The sequence below is a fragment of the Quercus robur genome, chromosome 2, assembly GCF_932294415.1.
Source record: "Quercus robur chromosome 2, dhQueRobu3.1, whole genome shotgun sequence".
NCBI lineage: Eukaryota > Viridiplantae > Streptophyta > Magnoliopsida > Fagales > Fagaceae > Quercus > Quercus robur.
The window spans coordinates 68758560-68783700 of NC_065535.1; the positions used below are offsets into that span (position 1 = coordinate 68758560).

General features: G+C 36.3%; 3 protein-coding genes across 5 annotated transcripts; 2 read left to right on the forward strand and 1 right to left on the reverse strand.

The window, feature by feature from the left end:
* The first annotated feature begins 6817 nt into the window (after nt 1-6817).
* Nucleotides 6818-13279, forward strand: LOC126714715 (peptidyl serine alpha-galactosyltransferase). Its single transcript, XM_050414990.1, has 8 exons — nt 6818-7254; nt 8878-9048; nt 9521-9764; nt 9925-10125; nt 10347-10831; nt 11446-11610; nt 11825-12068; nt 12240-13279. Exons 1-8 carry the CDS (start codon nt 6950-6952, stop codon nt 12912-12914), a joined length of 2490 nt encoding a protein of 829 aa, XP_050270947.1. The 5' UTR covers nt 6818-6949; the 3' UTR covers nt 12915-13279.
* A 2101-nt stretch (nt 13280-15380) lies between these two features.
* On the forward strand, nt 15381-19511 carry LOC126714716 (protein WVD2-like 7). 2 transcript variants are annotated; one of them, XM_050414991.1, is made up of 9 exons: nt 15381-15623; nt 16093-16674; nt 16755-17120; nt 17236-17294; nt 17432-17506; nt 17888-17990; nt 18107-18169; nt 18382-18492; nt 18966-19511. In XM_050414991.1, exons 1-9 carry the CDS (start codon nt 15555-15557, stop codon nt 19182-19184), a joined length of 1647 nt encoding a protein of 548 aa, XP_050270948.1. In that variant the 5' UTR covers nt 15381-15554; the 3' UTR covers nt 19185-19511. The 2 variants fall into 2 exon arrangements, with proteins under 2 accessions (XP_050270948.1, XP_050270949.1); XM_050414992.1 differs by having other exon boundaries at nt 17915-17990.
* Nucleotides 19512-20952: 1441 nt separating this feature from the next.
* On the reverse strand, nt 20953-25141 carry LOC126714717 (protein FAR1-RELATED SEQUENCE 12-like). 2 transcript variants are annotated; one of them, XM_050414994.1, is made up of 2 exons: nt 24829-25141; nt 20953-24030 (listed from the first exon to the last, which is right to left on the reverse strand). In XM_050414994.1, exon 2 carries the CDS (start codon nt 24028-24030, stop codon nt 21520-21522), a length of 2511 nt encoding a protein of 836 aa, XP_050270951.1. In that variant the 5' UTR covers nt 24829-25141; the 3' UTR covers nt 20953-21519. The 2 variants fall into 2 exon arrangements, with proteins under 2 accessions (XP_050270951.1, XP_050270950.1); XM_050414993.1 differs by having other exon boundaries at nt 20953-24035; nt 24829-25140.

Here is a 25141-nt window from a genome sequence, read left to right on the forward strand (position 1 = left end):
TTTATTTTACCTACATACATGCTGCAGCAGTGAATCTATTTTAGCTTTCAACACAATAAAATAATACAAACATCACAATAAAATAATATATCCCTTATAATAAAATAATATATCTACTACAATAAACAACAATCCCAACCATCCGCAACCGCTACCGCTGTCACTACCGCCACCGCCAACTCTTCCGCCGTCGCCACATGATAGAATAATATATTCTCTACAATAAACAACAATCACAACCACTACCACCACCACTGTCACTACCGCCACCGCCACCGCCACCATCAAAAAAATTATTTTTTTCTCACTAATATAATAATAACCTATCACTTAAAATTTATTACAAAAATATTATGGTAGCATTTCTTAATTTTAATTTCTTATTATTCTTTATTTTATTTTTTCCATTATTTTCATCCAAATACACATTTCTTTTTTTTCTTCTTTTTTTAACTCTTTGTTTTTCTCCTCCACACACACTCCTCTTTGTCTTCACTCTATCTTCACTTGCATTTTTATTTTTCACTTCAGCTTTGTCTTTCTTTCTCTTTCACTCTATCTTCACCGCCGCCCCCACAACAGCCACATCGGAAAACACAAGCCCACTGCCCACAACAGATCGAAAAACACAAACACAAACCCACATCAGTGCTGGGCATGAGATAGTAGAGAGAGGGTGGAGCTCGGAGGTTCGACCTTTGAGGTGGAGATCTAGAGAGAGAAAATGCAAGATAGAGACCCACGTTGGCGTTGGGCATGAGATAGCAAAGAGAGAGGGGGTGGAGTTGTGGAGAACGCAAAGAGTGGTTGGCGATGGGCTAGGGCTTCGGTTAGCGCTTCGATCGGCGCTAGTCTGGGGCTTCGGTCGGCGTTGGGCAGGGGCTTGTGTTTGTGTAGAGAGGCACGGGCAACGGAGAGTAGATGAGGGAGAAAAACAATGAGAAGGAAAGAGGAAGAAAGAAGAGAAGCCGGAGAGAGAGTGAAAAAGAAAGAAAGAGAAAATATATTTTTAATGGAAGAGGAGAGAGAAATTCAATAAAATAATATTTTTTTTTTAGCTCTCATGAATATTGCACATCTATCTATAGATGTGCATTGTAGCAATGAAGCTAAAAATTATAGATTTAACTCCATTGCTATGAGTATGATTTTGGGGTTTGAGAAGCTAAAATATAGCATTATAGCATTATACCTCCACTGCTGCAAATGCTCATAACTCATTGAAGTTGTCTATTCAGTAATTCAATTAAATAAAATAATAATAATTAAAAAAAAAAAAAAAAAAAAAACTTGGCTCAGACATAATGGAGCTTCAATTCAAGCTAACACTATTAATTTGGCCAAAAGCATAGAACAACACAAAAAAGGGAGACTTGGGTGGTCTTATGATTGAGGTACAAGTAAGTAACAAAAGTTGTAATATCTCAAACTCAAACAAACAGTCACAAAAACTGAAACCCATGTGTCTTTCCTTCCCAGCTGCTTAAAAAAGACATGGTTACTTACAGAATGAATTCAAGTTTTGAAAAGCCAATTTCACGACAACCCAATTACAAGAAACAGATGTTATTTATGAAAAGAAATTCTAGAAATAGGAAATTATGCTTAAAAAGGTAGACTTAGTTGGCGGAAAAAATTATTAGATGGTTACTTGAGAATGAGATGGACCTAGACGCGGCGACAATAAACGGCACGGCGGACGGAGCTGAGGAGCAACGGCGCGAAGAGATGGCAGTGAGAGAACATAGGATTGAATAATATGCGGGAAGGAAGGAGTGAAAAGAAGAAGAAGAAGAAGAAGAGAGTTTTGGGCCAAATTATCAAATCTATAGCTGCGAAGTTTGGGCCTTGGAGTTTGGGGTTTGTTTGCTGTTCGCATATTGAAAATTTTGAGGATTTGGGGTGTAATTTTGAAGCATTTGTGGGCCATTGGACCTTTTATTTATTTTTTCATATCTTAAGTGACAAGGGGCCAAAAATCGTAATAATAATTAGGGTGCTATTCATCTTCATTCCTGTTCAAAGATAATAAGTGAGTTTCTCATAAATTGAGAGTATGTGGTCTCGTCTGGAAGCAGGTAAAGTGCTATTATGGTCACGCCTAAATAGGAAAGCCATATTAGTCGCCCCATCTACCTCTTTTTTATTTTTATTTTTTTATAACCAAAATAAATAAATAATAACTAGGGTGCTATTATGATTACAATAAGGTAGGAAAGTTGCACTGGTCTTCCTTTAACCATTTTTTGTTTTAAATAAAAAAAAGAGCATACAACAATGTAATCATGATTTTATTTTAATGGCCATGATAATTATATTGCTAAGGATAAGGTAAATATCCAATGCATAGAGTAGAATATTAGATGGACACGGGGCCATTTTCTCTATATATTCATGTCGCATTGGAGTACTGGATGCAAGTCAAATCCCATTACCAAAACAGCACTTTGGCCCTCAATGTGTAGACTTGCTTCCTAGTAAGCATATTTCACTCTTGTACGGTGTAACAAATACCTCATAATTTTTTAATTAAAAAGTCTAGTGCCACAAAAAAAAGGCACAATTTGTGCCATAATTCACCACATGGTTAGTTGTGATTAGTAGAGGGGTGATGTGGGGACACCCCTCCACCAACCACAACTCGCCACATGGCAAGTTGTGGCACAAATTGTGTCTTTTTTTCGGGCACTAGAACTTCTCTTTCTTAATACGTAGAGAATTCCTAATTCTAAGATAGTTGAGGATATTTAAGTATTTATAACATATAAAATAGAAAGAGGAAGACAATTGGAACATGGGACTAGGGATACTGGGGCAGTATGGAAAAAAAAAAACGTTTTCCGTTGTAAGAAAAAACCATCGCAAGTAAAATATATGGTTATTTTAGACAGGCCACTAAAGTGGACACCAATGCTCCCAATCTCAATTATATATATGGAGATAAACTATCCTCTTTTAGTTTTGTTGAGAAGGCCAACAAAAGTAACTTCTTCTTCTTCTTCTTTTTTTTTTTTTTTTTTTTTTTTCATACATGGACCGTTATAATATTCAAATTTACTTATGTGGAGGCTTAGGCCCTGAAATTTTAAATATAGAACTACAATGTATAAGTTTCAGAATATCTAAATTTACTCACAAATCCAAAAATATAATAATTCATTAAAAAGCTCCAAAAAACAAAAAAAAATTGCACTACCTAAGATAAAACATAAACAATAACACTCATGACAAAAGTAATTACTCTTAAAATAAAGTTTAAACTTCTAATACATATAGAAAATTCTTTAAGAGTTATCATAAATTTCAAATCACAATGATAGTCCACTTGAAGATGTAGTGATCATGTCCTAACAATATCTTGTGACAATTATGAGCAATTAATATGAAAAAGGCGAAAAGACCATATTGGTCCCTATATTTTGGAGTCACGGTCAATTTGATTCCTACATTTTAGTAACTGTCAATTTAGTCCATATTATTTTTAAGTTGGAGTCAATTTGGTCCCTACCGTTAATTTTACTAACGGAAAATATTTATATGGCAAATGGTTTGTCTTGTTGGCACACACGTGGCTAATATAATAATATATTTAAATATTTAAAAAGCCACCTAAGCATTTTAATTTTTTAAAAATCCAGGTAAAAAAAAAAAAAGGATTAACTGAAAGAAATTTTTTTTTTTATAACAATCCTCAATTTCTTTTATTTTCTTTTGTATTCTTAATAAATTTTCTTAGCTTCCAAACGCTATTCCCAGCAGCTCAACAATCTAAAACTAAACAAATTACCAAAGCAAGTACGTACCTCCACGGATTTCATCTCATCCAGCTCTCTTTTAGAATCCAAGGTTACGTTCTCCTCCGACGATTTCATTGCATCCCCCAATCTTCAGCTTCCCTAACCCGTCTTTTCTTCACTGCAACCTGACAAAAAAGGAATAATTTGATTATTGAACAATTAAATCAGAATCCATGCAGATTAGATTAGAGAGAATCTAAACATATTTTTACTTGACGTTCTTCTTCTTCACTCATTCTAGCTTGCTTTGGTAATTTGTTTAGTTTTAGATTGTTGAGTTGCTGGGAATAGTGTTTGGAAGCTAAGAAAAGTTTTTAAGAACACAAAAGAAAATAAAAGAAATTGAGGATTGTTATAAAAAATAATATTTTTTTTCTTTCAATTAATCTTTTCGTTTTTTTTTTTGTTTGACCTGGATTTTTTTAAAATTAAAATGCTTAGATGGTTTTTTAAGTATTTAAATATATAATTATATATTATTATATTAGCTACATGTGCACCAACAAGACAAACCATTTGCCACGTAAGCATTTTCCGTTAGTAAGTTAACGGTAGGGACCAAATTGACTCTAACTTAAAAATAACAGGGACCAAATTGACTGCTACTAAAATGTAGGGACCAAATTGAATGTGGCCCCAAAATGATGTTTTCGCCTATGAAAAATGTAGGGAAAATAGAGTAATGAGCTTAAGAGTCTGTTTGGATACCGCTTATTTTGTTGAAATTGAAAACTTATTGCTGAAAGTACGGTTAATAAAGGTAAAAGTTAGTTAAAATAGTATAATGGAGTCCATGAATAGTACCAAAAAGTGTAATGGGGCCCATGAATAGTAGCAAAAATAAACTAAATAATGAAATAATTTTAATTTTTAAACCTACCCCAAATTCACACTAAAGACTAGTAAATGATAAATCGGACATGAGTGAGGTTATTGGGAAGTAATAATCATCATAAACCATCAAGGTATCAACTACAACCATAACATCCATCTCAGCAACACTCCCAACTTTCCAATCAAAAAAAAAAAAAAAAAGCCACACTCCCAACTTTCACACTGTTAAATAATTCAAATTATGGTCCACCTATTGCTACCATGGGCAGTCATTAAAATTATTTTATAGCTTAGAATCAAATCAAAGAAATGCATACAAACACAAAGAGAGTTTAATAAAATTATTAAAATATAGTCATCCAAATAGGTAATAGAATGTAATAAGAAAGGACCTAATTTTACAAAAATACTCCATACAAGGAATAAGGACAATCTCAACAAGTCAAGTTCACTCAACCATAATATGAAAACTAGCTCACATTTCAATGGATTCATTAAAATAAAATAACAAGAAAAATAAGGAAAGTAGTGTGTAAAGTCCTCTACATATTGAAATTATTATTGTGTAAACTGTAAAGTCTCACTTTATATTCACAAGAATTTATTATCCAACTTTATATCACACATTGACCTCTACATAGGGAAATTATTTGGTCTGTTAAAAGTTCCACTTTATATTTACAATAATTTATTACCAAACTTTTATGTCACTCTTTGACCTCTACTGTACATATGCTTTGCTTGATTTTTTCAAAACCAATATCTACACTCCCAATAATATTCAGATCTTCTTTATTAAAGAGAACTATGAGTTGAATCTCTCTCTCAATTCATATAACTATTGTCCCTTAAATATATATATATATAACTTGAATTAAAAAAAAAAAAAATCAAGACTTTAAAATTGCTGTTGTTTTTCCCACTATTTCCAACTTCCAAAATTCACTGTCAATAAATCTGACATTGGACCAAAATGGGAAATTAACCCTGATTTTCAAACATTATAATTAGTAGGTTTCGTTTTCAAACTATATTTTTACTATCATCTCGAGGCTAAGAGGCTCGATTTTGGACTATAAATCGAGTTTTTGAGGGTTGGTTTTCATGTTCTGATCGGGTCTGAGTTGGCACTTTTTCCACGTGGCATCCACTTGTAAATCGAGTCTCTAAGACTCAATTTACATCTATATTACATTTACGGTAAAAAGAAAAGATTTTGGCCTTTACACCTTCTCACCTTAACAACAAAGAAAACCACAACGACAATAGCAATGATTCCATCGACTTCTTCGAGTTCTTCAATGACCTCGGTTACTCTGAAAATATGTGTTCATCAGAGAAAAAAAAAAAAAAAAAAACAAAAACAAAAACATGGGTTGTAGTGAGAAAGGCCTAGGTTGCGTTGTGACCTGGGTCGCGCTGGGCCTGGGTAGCGATGCGACTTGGGTCACACGCGGCCTGGGTTGCGTTGCGACCTAGGTCACGCTGCGACTTGGGTCGCGCTAGGATTGGGTAGCGTTGCGACTTGGGTCACGCGTGGCCTAGGTAGCTCTACAACCTGGGTCTGGTGCGGCCTAGGTTGATTTGAGCTTGCATCTCCATTTCTTCTTCTCCTTCTCTCTCTCTTTCTTTCTTTTTTTCTTTCTTTCCGCGTTTTTGTTGTTTCTGCATTTTGGATCTTCTAAGTATGAATGTTTGTAATTATTATTTTTGAGTTATAAATCGAGTCTTAGAGACTCAATTTCCAGATAGACGTCACGTGGAAAAAAATATCACATCAGACGTGATCAATCTATGAAAATCGAGTCCCAAATACTCGATTTATAAGCTCTAAATTGAGTCTCTTAGACTCGAGATGCTAGTAAAAAATATAGTTTGAAAACGTAGTCAACTAATTATAATGTTTGAAAATTAAGATTAATTACCCCTCATCAAGACAATAATAAATTAGAAAGAGTCGGCAACTGAAGCTGGAAAAATGTACTTCCAGTCATGTGAGCTACAGTGGAGAGAAGTAGTTTATTTCTTCTACTAGTCAGATTTCTATTATATTAAACAGTTTTTCTATATACAAAATTAAAATCCATGCTCATGCATCAACGACCAAAGATGCTTTGATAATGTTATTAATTAAATTAAAATAACAACAACAAACAAAAAGTCAAAAGGAAAGTAACTACTAGTACTACATTTGGCCCATTTTACAGGGTGGACATAATTATTTATATATGAAACCCCCGAATTTGACCTGAAAGCCATGGAATATAGATCTTTGAGACAATACCCAGATGAAATCTGAGCCTGAATTTTGAGCTGCAATGGCAAAGTTGTTAGCTTTGGGGTTAGTGGCGGTGTTGGGATTGGTGGGTCTGGGCATTGAGGGTGTGGAAACGGGTCAAAAGGCTCCATGGAGGATTCACACGCTGTTCTCGGTGGAGTGCCAGAACTACTTCGACTGGCAAACTGTGGGGCTCATGCATAGCTTCAAGAAGGCCCAGCAACCAGGGCCAATAACAAGACTGCTCAGCTGTACGGACGAGGAGAAGCAGAAATACAGAGGGATGGATTTGGCTCCAACTCTTGAGGTCCCTTCTATGAGTAGACACCCCAGGACTGGTGACTGGTAATTCTTCATCATCATCTCTTTCAACTTTTTTTTTTTTTTCAAGTGTACTCTTTTTTTTAGTAGTTTGGTGTCTGAATTTGGTATTGAATTCTGGGTTTGCCTTGAAATTCTTGATAGTTTTTTTTGGCAATAATAAATGGGTTTGGCCCAAAAATGTCATTTTGCAAGTTTTGCTACTCTCTTATATAAATCATGTTTTTGGTAATTCATGATCATCTCTTTCATCTCCCCAAGAGCAGTCTTCTTTTAGTAGTTTGGTGTCTGGATTTGGTATTAAATTATGGGTTTGCCTTGGAATTCTTTATTGGTTTTCGGCAAAATAAATGGGTTGGTCTAAAAATGTCATACTTAGTTATGATTTTGCAAGTTTTGCTAATCTCTTATATGAGTCATGTTTATGGCAATTCATGATCATCTCTTTCACTTCCCCAAGAGCACTCAGTTTTTTAGTAGTTTGGTGTCTTGATTTGGTATTAAATTATGGGTTTGCTTTGGAATTCTTTATTGGTTTTTGGGTAATAATAATGGGTTTGGGCTAAAAATGGAATACTTAGCTATCATTTTGCAAATTTTGCTCACTTGTTGTATGCATTAACTTTCATTTGCTTTGGAAATGGCCTAAAAGCCTAAACGGATGGGACCTTTTCCTTTCTACCAAATTTTGAAGTTTTAATGTACTTGGTGCTTTTCCTGTTTTATGTCAATACTGATTTGATATGGTTTTGAGGTGTGGAAAGGAGAGGTGAAAATTTGATGATTTATTTGATTTTTGTGCCATGGGAAGCAAAATGTAGTAAAGCTGTGCAGAGTAGGAGGAGAGGTGAAGTGGGATAATTGAGAAGGAAGATAGCACAGGGGACAGGGATAGAACAAAATTTTACTGAATAAGGGAGACTAAAATTGAGAGGGATATAGCTAAGGTGGAGAAGAAGGATTTGCAAGATTTGAGTATAGAGGGCGCAACCATAGATTATATGAAAAAGCACATCAAACCATTTTGGGTGTGAGTCTGGTTAGCAGTGAGAGAGAAGAAGGGACGAGAACTACTCTGTGTTAAAGGTGGATATGGTTTATTGCTGGTGGCACCATTGGCTTGGCATTGGCAATTGAGTAATGTTGTTTAAGTGCTATGTTTCTTATCTTGCTGATAATGCCCGAAAAATTCTTAGTTCTCCTGAATATAGACTTCTTACATCATATGCTTAGGTTCTGATATTACAGTTTGTGGAAATGGTTTCTATATATTTTGCTTCTTGCGAAAGATATAAGATTTTCAAGAGCTTCTTTGGTGTTTGTGCTCATTGAGATCATTCTATATAATTCAATTTATCTACCAAAAGAAGGGCCTGCCTTACAAAATTTCAGCATACAGGCATTAACTACTTTGTTTCCTGCTCTTGCTTCCTATTCCTTCTGCTGTATGCTTCTTAGTGGGTTGTTTGCACACTGATGTTATTCTCAAATTTTACAATAATGGTTGTCTTCCCATAAACTTTTTCCTTTATTTTTGTGTTGGTGCTAGCTTCTCTATAGAAAACATTTTTATACCTTACAGTTTTGGGGAACCCTTTCTATAAAGGGGGGCAAAATAAAGTAAAAATCTTTTGATTGGTTTTGCAGGTACCCTGCGATTAACAAACCTGCTGGAGTAGTGCACTGGCTTGAAAATAGTAAAGATGCAGAGAATGTTGATTGGGTTGTGATTCTGGACGCAGACATGATCATCCGTGGCCCAATAATACCTTGGGAGCTTGGTGCTGAGAAAGGCAGACCTGTTGCAGCTTATTATGGGTATCTAAAATCTCTCTCTCTCTCTCTCTCTGTGTGTCTCTCTTGGTATAAGTATTACTGTGGCAAAGCAGGGTATCCTCCCATGGTAATTTTCTGAACTGTCAGTACTTCAAAGGTGATTATTGGTAAAGCTACACATTTACTACAACCAGGGGATGACCATAAGGATCAATTTTTTTATTTCCTTGTAAAAAATTTTCATTATAATGTTTGCACTTGACATTCTTAAGGTGTTACATGAAGGAGACTGACTAGTTTTGTAAATAGCAATTGTCAGATGAAGATGGCCAAAATAAAAAATGAAAACATGAGAGCTTTTCTGTTCTGGCATTGGGGTCATTCTTCTTAAACCTTAGTTTGGAGGATTTCATGAAGCAGTAGATTTATCTTGATTCAGATTTCTATGTTCTTTTGGCCCCTTTTGGGGATTGTTGCAATCAATTCATATTCAAGTAATAAATTTCTCCTTTAGGTATTTGATTGGATGCGATAATATACTAGCTAAGTTGCACACAGAACACCCAGAGCTATGTGACAAAGTTGGTGGGCTTTTAGCCATGCATATAGATGATCTTCGAGCCTTGGCTCCTATGTGGCTTTCAAAAACAGAAGAAGTGCGAGAAGATAGAGCTCACTGGGCAACCAATATAACTGGTGATATATATGCAAAAGGGTGGATCAGTGAGATGTATGGATACTCTTTTGGTGCAGCAGAAGTAAGTTGGTTTAAATATCTCCCTTCAACAAATTTTCTGCCCTTTTCTAATCCAGATGTGAACCTAGCACTTATCTCAACTCCATTCTACCCATCTTAAACGTGAGCTGTACTCGATATCTTAATGGGTTTGATGTATTAATTTTCTTTGGGATTTTCAGGTCGGACTTCGTCACAAGATCAATGATAACTTGATGATATACCCTGGCTATATTCCAAGAGAGGGAGTTGAGCCTATACTTTTTCACTATGGCTTGCCATTCACAGTGGGAAATTGGTCTTTTAGTAAATTAGATCACCATGAAGATGATATAGTCTATGACTGTGGTCGGCTCTTTCCTGAACCCCCGTATCCTAGAGAGGTATATTATCAATAAAAAATAATTATTCATCTTAGTAGAGGAAACAATTTGTGTTAAGTAGCAGCCCATTAATAATGTGTCAAAGCCCACATACTAAAGATTCAATATAATGCAGTTATCTACATGGAAAAATTACATTCAAAAGTTTGATTTTTTTTTTTTTGGTAAATTATGTTTTTGTAGTTGGTATGGGGGAAACTTAAGATCCTTTCCTTGTGCAGGTGCAACTCATGGAATCTGATCCAAATAAAAGACGGGCCCTATTTTTAAGTATAGAATGCATTAACACTTTGAATGAGGGTCTCTTATTACAACACAAAGCAAATGGATGTTCTAAACCTGGTTGGTCAAAATATTTGAGCTTTTTAAGGAGCAAAACTTTTGCCGAACTTACTCGACCAAGATTTCTGACTCCTCCTACCCTACAAACTATGGATGAATCAATACAGACTGTACAGAAGCAGGTCATTGATAAGCCTGGGAAGAAATATCCAAAAATTCACACCATTTTCTCCACAGAATGTACCACATACTTTGATTGGCAGACTGTAGGACTTGTCCACAGCTTTCACCTAAGTGGCCAACCAGGAAATATCACACGACTTCTCAGCTGTACTGATGAAGACTTGAAGAAGTATACTGGTCATGATCTGGTTCTCACCCATTATGTTCCATCTATGAGTCGACATCCATTAACAGGCGATTGGTAATTCTATATTCTTCATAAAATTTCTTTCAGTTCTGATAGATTTGTTACAGGTCATGATATTCATTTCACTGTTGGAATCCAGCCATTTGTTTAATGTAAATGTGCTGTCCTGTTTTTAGTTTGCGTGTCTACCACTATCCTCAGTAACATCTTCTGTTAAGCTCAAAAAAATATTAGAACTTTAGCAACTGTCATCTAATTGTTATGCTTTTTAAATTTCCTTTACTCCCTTGAACTTAAGCAAATGTGCCTTAGTTTAACTTGACTTCACCATTTCATCTGATCAGTTTACTTCTGATGTTTCTAATTATGTTAAAAATATTGACAAATTTGTTTTTGTTCAATTTTACCATACAAGTTCTTCCAAAATATCTATTTAACTCTTTCATTGAATTATTTTGAACTCACATACATACATACCATGTGTATCATGTCACCAAAGAGAAAGACATGCCCCCCCAAACCCCACCCCACCCCTCTGGAAAAAAAAATCTGACCAGTTTTTGTGATACTGATTTTGGTAACGCTGGTTTCCCTCCCCAGCCAAGTAGAAGTGATGGCAGGATAAGTAGAGGAGGATAATAATCTTGCTTTTGTTTGTTCCATGTCAGGTATCCAGCAATCAATAAACCTGCTGCAGTCCTTCACTGGCTTAACCATGCAAACATCGATGCAGAGTTCATAGTAATTCTTGATGCTGATATGATCTTGAGAGGTCCGATTACACCATGGGAGTTCAAAGCAGAACGTGGGCGGCCAGTTTCAACTCCCTATGAGTAAGATACAGTAATCTATATCTCCCTCACAATTTTGTATTTTTTGTGTAGGCACTCAAGTGTAATTTGGGCATTGCTTTGTGTGTAATGTATTTTTGCATGTCGGGCACCGTGCTTTAGCACATGTTTGTGAGTTTATGCTCAAGTGTTATGCCTGCATTGGAAGTTCCATGTGATTTAATATAATTATTGTATTATGCTCTATATATGCCAGCTACCTCATTGGCTGTGATAATGAGCTTGCGAAACTCCATACTCGCCATCCTGACGCATGTGACAAGGTTGGAGGTGTAATCGTCATGCATATAGATGATCTCCGGAAGTTTGCTATGCTATGGTTGCATAAAACCGAGGAGGTCCGGGCTGACAAAGCTCATTATGCTACAAATATCACAGGAGATATATATGCATCTGGATGGATTAGTGAGATGTATGGTTACTCATTTGGTGCAGCAGAGGTAAGTTGTTTCTGGTGAAGCAACTCATTTGTGTGGATTCTAGTTTTGTCATAGAATGTTGCAAAATTATCTATATGCCTAGAAGAGTTTTAGGTTTCTATGAAAATGACTATAATACTCTGACGTGGGTACCTCTCCATCCCACTCTCTTTCTTCTTCCTTTCCATGCAGTTGAAATTAAGGCATATCATTAACAAGGAGATATTGATATACCCGGGATACATTCCTGAACCTGGTGTCAGTTATAGAGTTTTCCACTACGGATTGGAGTTTAAAGTTGGGAATTGGAGCATTGACAAGGCAAACTATAGAAATGTTGACATGATCAATAAATGCTGGGAAAAGTTTCCAGACCCACCAGATCCTTCAACACTTGATCAGGCTGATGAGGACATACGACAGCGGGACCTGCTTAGCATAGAATGTGCAAAGACACTAAATGAGGCACTACATCTGCACCATAAGAGAAGGAACTGCCCTGATCCTAGTACCATTTCCACCTCAAACTTGAATTCAGGCAAGGATGACACAATGTCAAGGAAATTCGGTAGTTTTGATGAAATAACTGCTTCTAGAAGCAACCAGATGCCAAAGAATAATTCTCACGAATCGTCAAAACCTGCTATGATAGATGGGACATTTAGTTCTTTCAGGTTTTGGGTTGTTGCTCTATGGGTGTTTGCTGGCCTGGGTTTCTTAGCAGTCATGTTTGTGGTGTTTTCTGGTCCTAAAAGAAGAGGAACAAGGGGTAAAATTTACAGAAACAAGAGAAGATCCTCATATTCAGGATACTCGGATATGAATGGACGTGATAGACAAATTCGCAGTGCTGATGCATCCTTATGACATTTATTTTTTGGGGAGTTATAGTTTGAGAACCACACCATGTGAAAGAAGACAAGCTACATCAGAAGATTGAGACAAGAGTGATGAGAAGTAGAGTAACTGAGTGTACACTATGTTGAATCAGCTAGACTAATCCATTCTAGCGTTCAGCCTCCGAATATATTTTAGCAGTTTTCGTGGTAGTCAAAAACTCAAGATGGACATGGGAAATAGGACACCCAAAAGGAAAGGTAGCATTTGTATACCTAGGGATTCTTATCTGTATCAAATTGTACAATTGCTTACTCTTTGGTTAATGTTATATGTTTGATGCTTGTACACTTACATAATAAAGTATAATCTATGTTACAGAAATTTGGATGCTCGGTATTCCATGCAGATCTTTTTCTTTTTGATAACTAGTGTTGGTAATACAAATTTACGAATACAAGCTTGTATTAGAGGCTCCTCAAGAAGACTAAAATTGTTTTCAAGTATCAGTGTTCTTTGTTTTTCCTTTCATGCAATGCATTGTTCTTTACAAACGGTAGGAGAATTCACAAACCAAAATGTGAGCCATGAGCACGTCACGTAGCAAAAACTCATGGGCCGTGAGGTTGACCTTGTGAAGCAAATAGGAGTATGGACCATAAGAAGCCCAATTATTAAAGTAAGAAAAGATATGGCCCATGAGCCCAATCAGTGAAGAGAATATTTCGGGTTGAAAAGTCCACACAGTGAAGTGAAGTCCATGCATCATAAATCCATATTGTGAAGAAAAAATTCAGAGATTTTGAGGCCCAATCACGAAGTGACGTAAGAATCCACAGAGGTTCGCTAATCGCTGCATATAGAGAATTTGGACCAAATATATATATATATATATATATATAACCCGTGTGACCAAACATTTAATGAGTCATTTGGGCTTTGTGCAAGTTTGGTCTAACACCCATGTTTGGTAACATAATATTTGAGTTGCCATGGGTTGACCGAATAAAAAACTACGTCACGTTATCAGACAGCAAAAAATGAGATCTCAATATTTAATAGGCGTCTCACAATGAGGAGGTGGAAGTGATGGCGTGCCGTAAAGCGCTTGAGTTTGCCATTGATGCGGGTTTCACAGAGATAGTACTGGAAGGCGATAATGCTGTGGTGATGAAGATGATTACTCAGGCCCAACCAGACCTTTCACGTCTTGGCTTAATCTACGAAGATATCTGGTGTTTGGCTGCAGGGTTCAGGTCCATCTCTTATAATTGTATTAGGCGTAGTGCTAATGGTGTTGCTCATTCTTTGGCTAGGTTTGCTAGATTAATTGACAATGAAATTGTTTGGCTGGAGGAGGATCCTCCACCTGCTGTGGATGCTTTGTATTTGGATTCTTCTTTTCTTAATTAATGATATTGGTTCCGGTTTCAAAAAAAAAAAAAAAAATAGGCGTCTCACAATAAGTAAGATCCACACACCCTAAAGTCACAATCGTTATTTATTTATATAGAATCGTAGATGGGCTTAGGCCTTAAGGAACACCGTTTATTATGTGAGCTCTACACTATGATGGAGATGCTACATGTAGCAAATACATAAGATGCCACATAGATAATATAACTAACATAAAATCATAATCTTAAAAAAAAAAGAAAAAGAAATCAGAATCAATCATGAAAGGAAAAAATGAAAAATTTAAAATGTAAAGGATAAAAAATGAGAACAATCCAAAACAATTTAGGGCTAAAAGTATACTATAATCTATTTTTTAATAAGTCTAATGATACTAAAAATTTATTTTTTATTTTTTTTAAACAAATAACTATCTCTTTAATCCTCACAAAATTAAGTTATATGTATTAACACTTTTTAATTTATGAATGGTATACAATATAAATTATATGAGTGGTGTGAGCGGTGGATCATAATTAAATGACGACTTTATATCCTCGAATATTGTGAAATAAATTATAAAAAATTTCCTATGTCCTTTAACATTTTTATTTATTTTCACGTGCATTTTCGTGTTAGTAAAGGCCATTGTGTTCCATAGTTTACCAAGCTATCCTACCTAGGATGGATGTCCACATTCAACAACATTTTGTTTCGTTAGTTGTTTATGGTAATGTTGCAACTACTGGTTGTTCAGCCGGTTACATCTCCACCTTCTCCAATCTAACTACCACTCACTGCCAATTTTCTCTCTCTCTCTCTCTCTCTCTCATTAACATTAGACCAATAAATAATAATTCAACTATAAAAGTATGCATCAAAAAAAAAAAAAACTATAAAAGTAAAACGGACTTAATTAATGCTTAGAGTATATTGGAAGAGGACTCCTCAAATTCAAATTTAACCAACAATTAATCGTTGTAGAGATCCTGTTTTTTAATGTCAAACACGTGGGACACACATCAAGCTTTATAGTGTTGGAGCTACTCCAAACATTGTTGGGAGGCCCCACTTTCAGAAATAAAAGAATGCACTACACTATACTTTTTCCTCATCTGGCTGTCCTACTTTTCCACAAAGATAGGCTCAATGTTGCTTTCCGTTTGAATTTCAAATTTGAATCATATCCATACGAGAAAGACAACATAGAATAATAGAGAAGAAGCACAAGAGTTCTAACGTTTGGATCTTTTGAGTTTTAACAGTTGAATAAGCATGGGAGACTCTGCTTGTCTCATGCAACCATTCTCTTACACTGCTGGCATTCCCAATGAAGCTAATGAGGTCTGTTCATTAAGCTTCACTATTCATTTGAGTACTTTTTTTTTTTTGTTTTGTTTTTCGAACTTGTATTATATATTGGGTGCTTGCAATTCAAAGATTTTATCTTGCATTATTTTCACAATGAGGCTGCTGAAGATTTTTGCTTTGCTTTTCTTGTTTCTCTGGAAAAAATTTTGGTTGCTGAGAAACTGAGGAAAAGAATGGAGCTAGAAATTGCATGTTATGCACTATTTCTGCATTTACTAATTGAATTACCCTTACCTGAAAGTTTTAGTTATAATTGTATGATGTTCAACTGGCTACTTACTAGCTTTCTCACTAAATTAAAACTGAGAAGAAGTACATTTGTTTTCCAGCAAATTCTTCACCTTTCCACTGACATGGTTTCATTAATATCAAATCTTTTGTAATTGCTCAAAATTATTATAGTTAAGTTTCAGATGGCTCTAAGAAACATTGCTTGCTTCAGGGAAACCCCGTACACGCTCTGGGGCAGTCGATCTCATTTGGGAGATTCATGTCAGAGTCCTTAGCTTGGGAGAAGTGGTCAAGCTTCTCCCACAACCGCTATGTTGAAGAAGCCGAAAGGTATGCCCGGCCTGGCTCAGTAGCTCAGAAGAAAGCTTTCTTTGAAGCTCATTACAAAAAAATTGCTGCTCAAAAGGCAGCAGCCTTGCTTGAACAAGCAAATGCTGCATCAAATAATGCCCCAAAACCAGCTGAAGAAGATTTTGTTAACAATGTTAGTACCGATGATTCGCAGACGACAAGTTCAAAATCCGACGAGGTTGTCAACCAACAACATGATGTCAAGGCCCCACATAGTGGGGCATATTCCATTGTTAATGACAATAAATATAGTTCAAATGCTGAGATAGATAAATTTGAAAGAAATATTGTGGATGTAGCTGCTCCGGAACCCAAAAACCAAGCTTTTGTGAAGAATTCTTTCGAAGTTGAACAATCAAACCACCTAGATGATGCTGATAATCACACGGTAACTGAAACGGAGCTTGGGGGAACACCCCAAATGGAGAAACCTCTATTGAAGGTAAACACTATTGATTTACGTCCATGACTTTTGGTTTTGAATTTGAGGTCATAGTGCTGACCTGATTGTTATTGCAATAGAGTTCCAAATCAAATCAAGATTCTTTGGCATCAATGAGCAAGAAGAAACCATCACTTTCTTCCTCGAAGCCGTTGATTCATAATAGAGCATCTAAGCTCCCATCTTCACCTGCCAAACACACTGTTCCAATCTTTCCCAAGAAGGATTATAATGCCACTCCAATGAACCAGAAGCCTGCAACAGACTGTACAGATAGGAAGAGATCAACTCCAAAATCAATTCATAAGTCAGTCAATTTCACTCCTATTAGAGAACTTAATAGATTCACTTCAACAGTTATGCGGAAGATTGAAAGTTCAAGAGTTGGTGCTAGTTCTTCTAAGGCATCTAAGGATTGCTCAACTCCTTTGAGGACCCCAACTATGGTGCTTTCTTATTTCCCTGCACTTGGCCAGTTGGCCTCTCAATTAAATTGACCATTTTCTTTCACTGAATGAACTACTAACTTTGCACTAAGATGAGTTCATCTTCAAACTGCAGGTATCTAAAAATGACATAGAAAAGCAATCTTCAGCTACCCCTTGGTCAGAGAAGAGAAGGTAACAGAAATGAGTAGAATCAGAAAATAATTATTTAAATAAATAAATTGAAATGTTATAGACCTTCCAAATGATTATGCATTTGTTTAAAACTTTGAGCTCCTGTAAATAAATACTACGACATCTATAAATCACAGGGCCAGAACACCAATCCATCCCTCAGCCTCCGGAAGTAAATCAGTCGGCCAAAGATGGCGCTTGCTCCCTTCTGAGTAAGAATATTTCACTTAGAGAAATTGTTTGCATTTGTTTACTACATAGAGAATTTATGATGCTAGGGACAGTAGAGCATGGAAATAGGGTTAAATAGAGCTGATATCGTTAAACTAGGGATAGTATGAAAAAGAAGAGAATTACTAGCATCAGCATATCAAATCCCATTCCACTGCTAATGGAACTCATGGAAATGAGTAAGAACCTATCTTAAGACTAAACAGAGAAAAAAATACTAAAGAAAATTTTCATAATTTTTGTCAAGAAGACCAAGTCAAACATTTAGTTAATTAATATTTGATGTGGACCATATCATTTTTTAACATCAAGGAGTTAGAGGCCCTTTAAGTTCTTCTGATAATAATTTTTTTTAATGCCAGTTGTTCCAAATATTTGAGTGCATGCAGAAACAAAATGCAGTCCCCAAATTTATCCACCCCTTTCAGCTTTAGGACAGAAGAAAGAGCCGAAAGAAGAAAGAAGGCAAGGGTTGATCTTGGTGCTTTCAGATTTTTATATAATGAACTTTATTTTGTGGACTACAGATATGTATCTTAATCATTTGTATAACGCTGCTGTTTCTCCTTGGTTGCTTTCAGAAGCTAGAAGAGAAATTCAATGCTAATGAGGCACAAAAGGTGCAACTGCAAACGACACTCAAGGTTATTATCTCATTACCAAGCTTCATTTGAATCCAGATATGTTTTATATGAGTTACCTAAGCTTACCGTTATGTAAACTAGAATGCCATACAGCTTCATGGGTCTAAATGGAAAATTATGGCAGTCTTTGCATTACATTGTCAGTAAAAACTAAATTTAGTTGGAATAACTTGGCTCAATCAATGACATTGAATCCATGACCATTTGTGCAGGAGAAAGCAGAAACAGAAATTAGAAAATTGCGCCAAACCCTTTGCTTCAAAGCCAGGCCACTGCCTAATTTTTACAAGGAAAGGAAAGAGCCAAAGGACGAGATAAAGAAGGTATCTTTAATCTTTGTTACCTTACTAGGCTATCTGGTATAATTAAACAGAGCTGCTGCAGCAATTATAGTGGCTCAATCGTTTACAGAGCTCCGGATAATACCTGCAATAAGTACTCACGACAGATCACAAAGCAACCAGAAATACATCAACTTAATGCAGCAGCTAGGAAATATCAATTTAAGAACATATGGCTTTATCAAAAGTTATTCTATGGTTGAGGAAGTGCGATCATTGACTTCCTCATCACATCATGATGGGTAAGATGTGCAGGTTCTCCAAGCACAGCTGCTGTGCAAAAGTTACAGCTCATCTCCAACAATAGCTCTTGCAAAAATAACTTATTTCATAGTTCATCTTTCAAATTTTTCATATATACAGAAATTCTGCCTAAATGCCATTCTAAGTGATGTCATTTTAGTCTATGAAAATTTTGATTAATTTAGCATATTTTCCACCCTTCTTTCTTGCAGGTTCCAGCAACACATCCTCAGTCACCCATGTTAGGTAGAAAGCCCACTCGCATCATAGTAGAGAGGCCTTCTATCAAAAGAAGTGGCTCCAAGCATGTCCAGGGAAAGGATAGTCAAACCCCGACTCATTCTCTTACTTCACAATTTGTAGTGGATAATCCTGAGAATACATCTCCAAATATTCAGATGGATAGCCAGAACTACAAATATTACAAATAGACATGGAGAGAAGAATATCATTGAACAATGTCCAATATTATTCAGTAATGCCACTGTTGCTTAAAGCTTCAAGCGACTTTCAGACTTGCATGGGGATTCTGGATACCAAAAGGAAATTGCCAACAATATGGGACCATTTGTGTAGAGTAAATTCCAATATTTATGCAAAGTTTCTTTCTAGAATTAGTACTTGGTAGACATTTATATTGTAAAATACTTTCCTTCGTCTGTACCAAATACTTAAACTATATGCATTGTGTACCTTATGAAGCCCACCTGCCATGTGGAGTTGTGAGATGAATTTAGAAAAGGGTTTCATATTATGAATATTTAGACTTGTCGTATAGAAAAATCAAATTTGCTAGGATTTTGAGGGAACTAAAGTGGAATTCATAAGCCCTTGACAACTAGAAAATTTCAAATATATAGCCAACAACACTGTAACTGAAGAGTGGCATGCTGTGTACATATCTTAGGCACGTGTGCAGAGTGTGTTTATACCCAAGTTTTTTTGGGGAGATAAACAACAATCATTATTATCATATTAATATATCAATTAATCACACTTTGTGAATACCATTGCCTGATATGGATTTTAACCACTCTCACTTACAAACTTACCCTTGCAAGCCACTCTAATCTCTTCAACTATGAAAGGGAAAGTAGACAACTATCATTCACCATGCCATAACCCACAGTCAGCTCTAATACCACTTATGGTGGAGATAAACACCTTCGAGAATTTTCAAGTGAGACCTTGATATAAGGTATTATACACCACTTTTACCCTAAAGCTTGAGCATATATGGGTTTGAAAATTAATTTTTATATCACTCTTGTGACTAAACCTAATCTAGGACTTAAATTAGTCACACTCTCATGTGTATACACCAATATGTTCTTCTTTCTCCCCTCTCCTTCCCATTATTGTGAGTGACCATGAGGAGAACGACAGGGGGAGATTGAATCAATGATGATCACTTCATGAGCCATGATCTTTGACCACTTGTGCTACCCTTGGAGTTTTATATCCAAGTTACTACTTGAGTTTCAAAGTGAGCACCTGTTCATTTATTTTTAAAGTTTGTAGCATCCTGAAACACACAATATAAGTTCATTACATTAGGCCCAAGGTCTATGCAAGTTCCCCTTAGGCCTTAGCCCAACAGAGTCCCTAACACAAAGTCCACGCGTTATTTGCAATTGCTTCTGTAATCTGAAGGCAATAATTTAAATTGAAGAAAGTACTCTGGTAGTGAAATCAATTTATTTACACCTTCACACAGTTGAAGTAACAGAAATGAACCAAGTATATCTGACAATTTGGAAATGAATGTCACCTAAGTAAGAAAATAAACAATGATTCATTTGCTTTTGATTAAGTACATTAAATCTTGATCAAGTTTGGGACCTCAAGTTCAGTTTGCCATTCACCATGAAGAATGCAGCAGCCTTTTTAATGAACTTGAAACTATGCTACATAGCCTAGCAAGCAACAGATTTCTATGGCAATCCACTAGCACCAACGAACAAATACCACATTTTTATCATTATATCATGTTTGGGGGAGAAGTAACAACATATTTCTTGGTGCATAATCAAGCTTGGCTTATTCAGTATGCATTTTAGGTAGTTACAGGTTGATTCTACAGTGGGATCGCTGTGTGAACACAGTAAAAGAGGATAAGAATTCCACAACAGAGCTTGTTTAATGATGCACCCATCTCCATAATTGGAACCAAGAAGAAGAATGAAACTCTGAATGAAGTACTCAGATAATTAGAAATTTAGAATAATAGAAACCAGATTCTTTTCCACATTTTGGATGATGAATAAAAGGGCCTTTCAACATAAACATATCTATACTGCCAAGCTACCTTTTTAGAGGAAAATAAAATAGAGAAACATTTAAATTGTTACGTACACCTCAACTGTGCCTGCCTTTCGTTTGCTCAAGGGAAGCCATCAATTTTGGTGAATGCTAGCATGAAGAGTCACCATTTCTGATTGCAAATGGTCATCTGCAGCATCGGACAAACTGATCTACAACGTTGAGTACCCGAAAGAAAACAATTCCCTTATTCATAAAAGAGGAAAAAAAACCCGGGGGAGGATAGAAATGAAAGAAGGTATACAGGACCATTTTGTACAATATTCACATAGTTCAGACTGCTCACTCTTTACATAAAATTTTCTTCGAGCAAATTGTTATGCTTAGTCAAATTTAGCAGCCATAAACAATAAGTAACTGTTACATGTCAGAGATCTCTTTATCAGCTTCGTTGCAGCCAACTTGTAATATTCCCATCTGGAGCCCCAAAATTTCCTCTGTTATTCAGACTCTTGCATCTTTTGTCCACCTCTTCAGGATGTACTTGGTTGGTAGCAGCTTTATGTTCCTATAATCGAGCACTTTTAATGCATGGCTACATAAAACTCCCATAAACTCGAATTTCATACAATTACAGGCAACAGTCTCATCATTGGAATTAAAAGTAACCGTGTACTCGCGTGGTTGCCCATATATGCTAACTTTGTACTCAAACAATGATTCACTCTCAGTACATTGGTTTACAACAATATTTAAACATGTTTCATATTCTAGCTGGAACAATTCAAAAATTTTTGGTGTATATATATCTCTTGCCTGCTTCAACATAATTACATCCCCCATTAGTCTTGGCATATGTTGGCTCATATCAAAATTAGCTTCCAATTCTTTATAGTGCCATTCATTCACCACCTTCCCAAGATGTTTGAAAAATGGAAGCACATCTGAGTCAGACTTTAGATACTTCTTTAAGGTAGCAGTAAAATTCTCACGCAATAGTGCACCGTATAAGTCAGCACAAAAGTTATGCCTTCCATATACTACAGCCCATTTCTCTCTACATTCAAATATCTCATGCAACCACTCATTTTCCCACAGACCATAAACGTCTAGCATAGCCTTCCATCCATTAATAAAATCCTCATCCTCCTCATGTTCAAAAAAGCAACTGCTTAAATCATTAATGAAAGAACCTGAGCCCACAGACATGTGATTAAGTTGCTTAAGTGCATTTTGGTAAACATGCCATACACACATTCGATGAGGTGTTCCAGGCAATATTAAATCAATTGCTTCAGTGATTGTTGCATCTTCATCTGTGAGGATGGTCTTTGGCTTCTTCCCAGACATTGCTTCTATGAAAGTTCGAAACAGCCATTTGAAAGATTCAACAGTTTCATCGTATAAAAGTGCAGCACCGAAAATCACCATCTGCTTATGATGGTTCATCCCAATGAAAGTTGCAAAAGGTCGGCAATCTCTATATAATCTGCAAGTTGTATCAAAGCAAACCACATCACCAAAATCACTGTAGTCCACCACCATCTTTGCGTCAGCCCAAAATACATTAGCTATTTGATCATCAGCATCAAGTTGGATAGCATAAAAGAAAGAGGGATTCTTTAATTGTTTGCTTTGAAAATATTGCTGCATCCTTTCCGCTTCTCCTTCTCTCAACTCCCTCATACGACGGGAAGGTAGTTTACTTTTATAATCTATGGGGTCATAACCAATATACTCACAATCTCCAATCATCCTATATTGTAACTCACAGGCTGATTTTGGCTCGATCTTAGAACCATCAACAAAGTTGCCATCAACAGCCTGAGCTACAGCTAGTCTCTTTTGAGATCGTAACATGCGAACTCTACATGCTGCAACAAGCTCATGATTGTGCTTTTCTTCAAAGTGAGTGACACGATATTTACCATCAGGCTGACGAGAAATGACCAGTTGTGCCAAACAGCCAATTCTTGTTTCCTTTCGAGGTCTCTTCACATTCATATCCCGCTTGTCCTTCTGTCTAAAACCTTCTCTAAAACACGTAAACCGTCTAGATGCCACAGCACCATCTATCTTACTTCTATTTACATAATCTTTCCGGACACTAAACCCTACCCGTCCAGCATATGTATTGTAAAATTCATAGGCATGATCCTCTGAGTCAAATCCCATCCCAAGTTTTGGTACCCCATCCATCCCAGAATGACTGGTTGAATCAGCTTCGACTGCTTGAGCAAATTTTAATCTCTTTTGTGAAGGTAACTTATGAGCTGTAGATGGTGTAACAAACTCATGATTGTGCTTTGTCTCAAAATGAGTGACACGAAACTTACCATTAGGCTGACGTGCAATAGTCATATGTGCCAAGCAACCAGTTCTTGTTTCCTGCCGGGATTTCCTCACATTTGAATTATATTTGGTAGGCCGATAACCTTGTCTGTAGCAAGTGTACCTTCTAGAGACAACTGCACCATTTACCCTACTTTTGTTTACAAAATCTTTTCGAATGCTGAAACCTTCCAGAACAGCATATCTACTGTAACACTTATACGCATCATCTTCTGATTCAAACTCCATGCCAACTTTTGGTATCACATATACATCATCCTCACTCTTTACAACTACACTGACCCCTGCAGAGATAGCATTTGGGTTCTGACACTCCTGCTCACCAGCAACGTCCATCTCAAACTTGCTAACGTTGGAAACCCTTGGGGTCTGACAGTCCTCACCATCAATTTCCTCCTGACTTTTGTCAACAGAAGAAACACTTGGAGTCTCGGAATCATGATCATTGTCAATAACTACCTGACTCTTGTCAACAGAAGAAACAGTTGGACTTTGAATCTCACGCTCACCACCAATAACCACCTGACCCTGTTTAACAAAGGATTCTTTTGGGCTCTGAGATTCCTGCTCTGTATCAATCACCAATGTGGACGATGTTTGACATTCATTTTTGATATCCTTTTCCTGTGGATGACCTGTTATATCAGGCTCACCACTGCCCATCTGACCTTCAGTAGACAAGGGGAAAAAATTAATTGAGACAAACATACAGCAGCAACTGATGAAGAACAACCTTTTATAGTTTTATAATTCATGTTAACACGCAACTCGAAGTTGCATACTGATGTAACACATCAAACATTGAGCATGTCCAGCAGATTCAATAACAGAAGGCAACAGGAAAACAATCCTCCCCATCCTCCACACCATTAAGTATAAAAAAAAAAGAAGGAAGCTGCATAACATTGTTGCCAATGCTCAACAACAGAACCTTGTCTTCAACCATGTCCCTCTTCATAGTTGAGCACCAAAATGAGCCTAAAAAAAATCTAAAGCATAGTACAATATCAAAATGAAGATTCTTGAACTCATATTCTCAACAAAAAACTGCCAAACCAACATAGTATTAGTACCAGCCCATCAATGTTCCATACACTTTCTATGTGAACTTCTAACTGATTCCTAGAACAAAATCAACATGGGTACATTCTTTTTGGCGTGAAAATCAATATGTGTATGCATGTCTGAGTCTCTGTCAGCGTTCCTAGTTAGCATGCTTATAGCAAATTCTTCATACTATAATATGAGATTAAACAAACCTTCAATAAAATATAGCATCAAACACAATAGGGAAAAAAAAAAGCTATAGCCAATTGGATAAACATTAATGCTCAGCTGGGTTACTCACTAAATAAATTAAATATATTTCAATATCCTATAAAACCAAAATAAAATAAAGAAACAATTTTTTTTCTTCTCTAAAACATATATTAGTAGCTGAAAATAATTCACTTGCAGTACCTGAGAGATGAAAGCTGATGGGAATTCGGGGCGACGGCGGCGCAAACTTTATGATGCGGCGGCGGGTTTTTTTCAACGGTCGAGATTTAGTTTGAGTTTGGTGAATGGTTAGATGTGTTGGGTAGGCAGAGGAATTAGAAGAATTGTAGAGAGAAAAGGGGTTTTCTCGGCGGTTCGGTTTGGAGATTTGGGGAAAATAAGAAATGCGAAACTTGGTACTGATCGAACTCGAACCTCACGTGTGTTGTCGTGGCAGTTTGGTAGTGGTTAGCTACAAATTGCACCTTATGGCACTGTTTGGAGTTGAGACGAT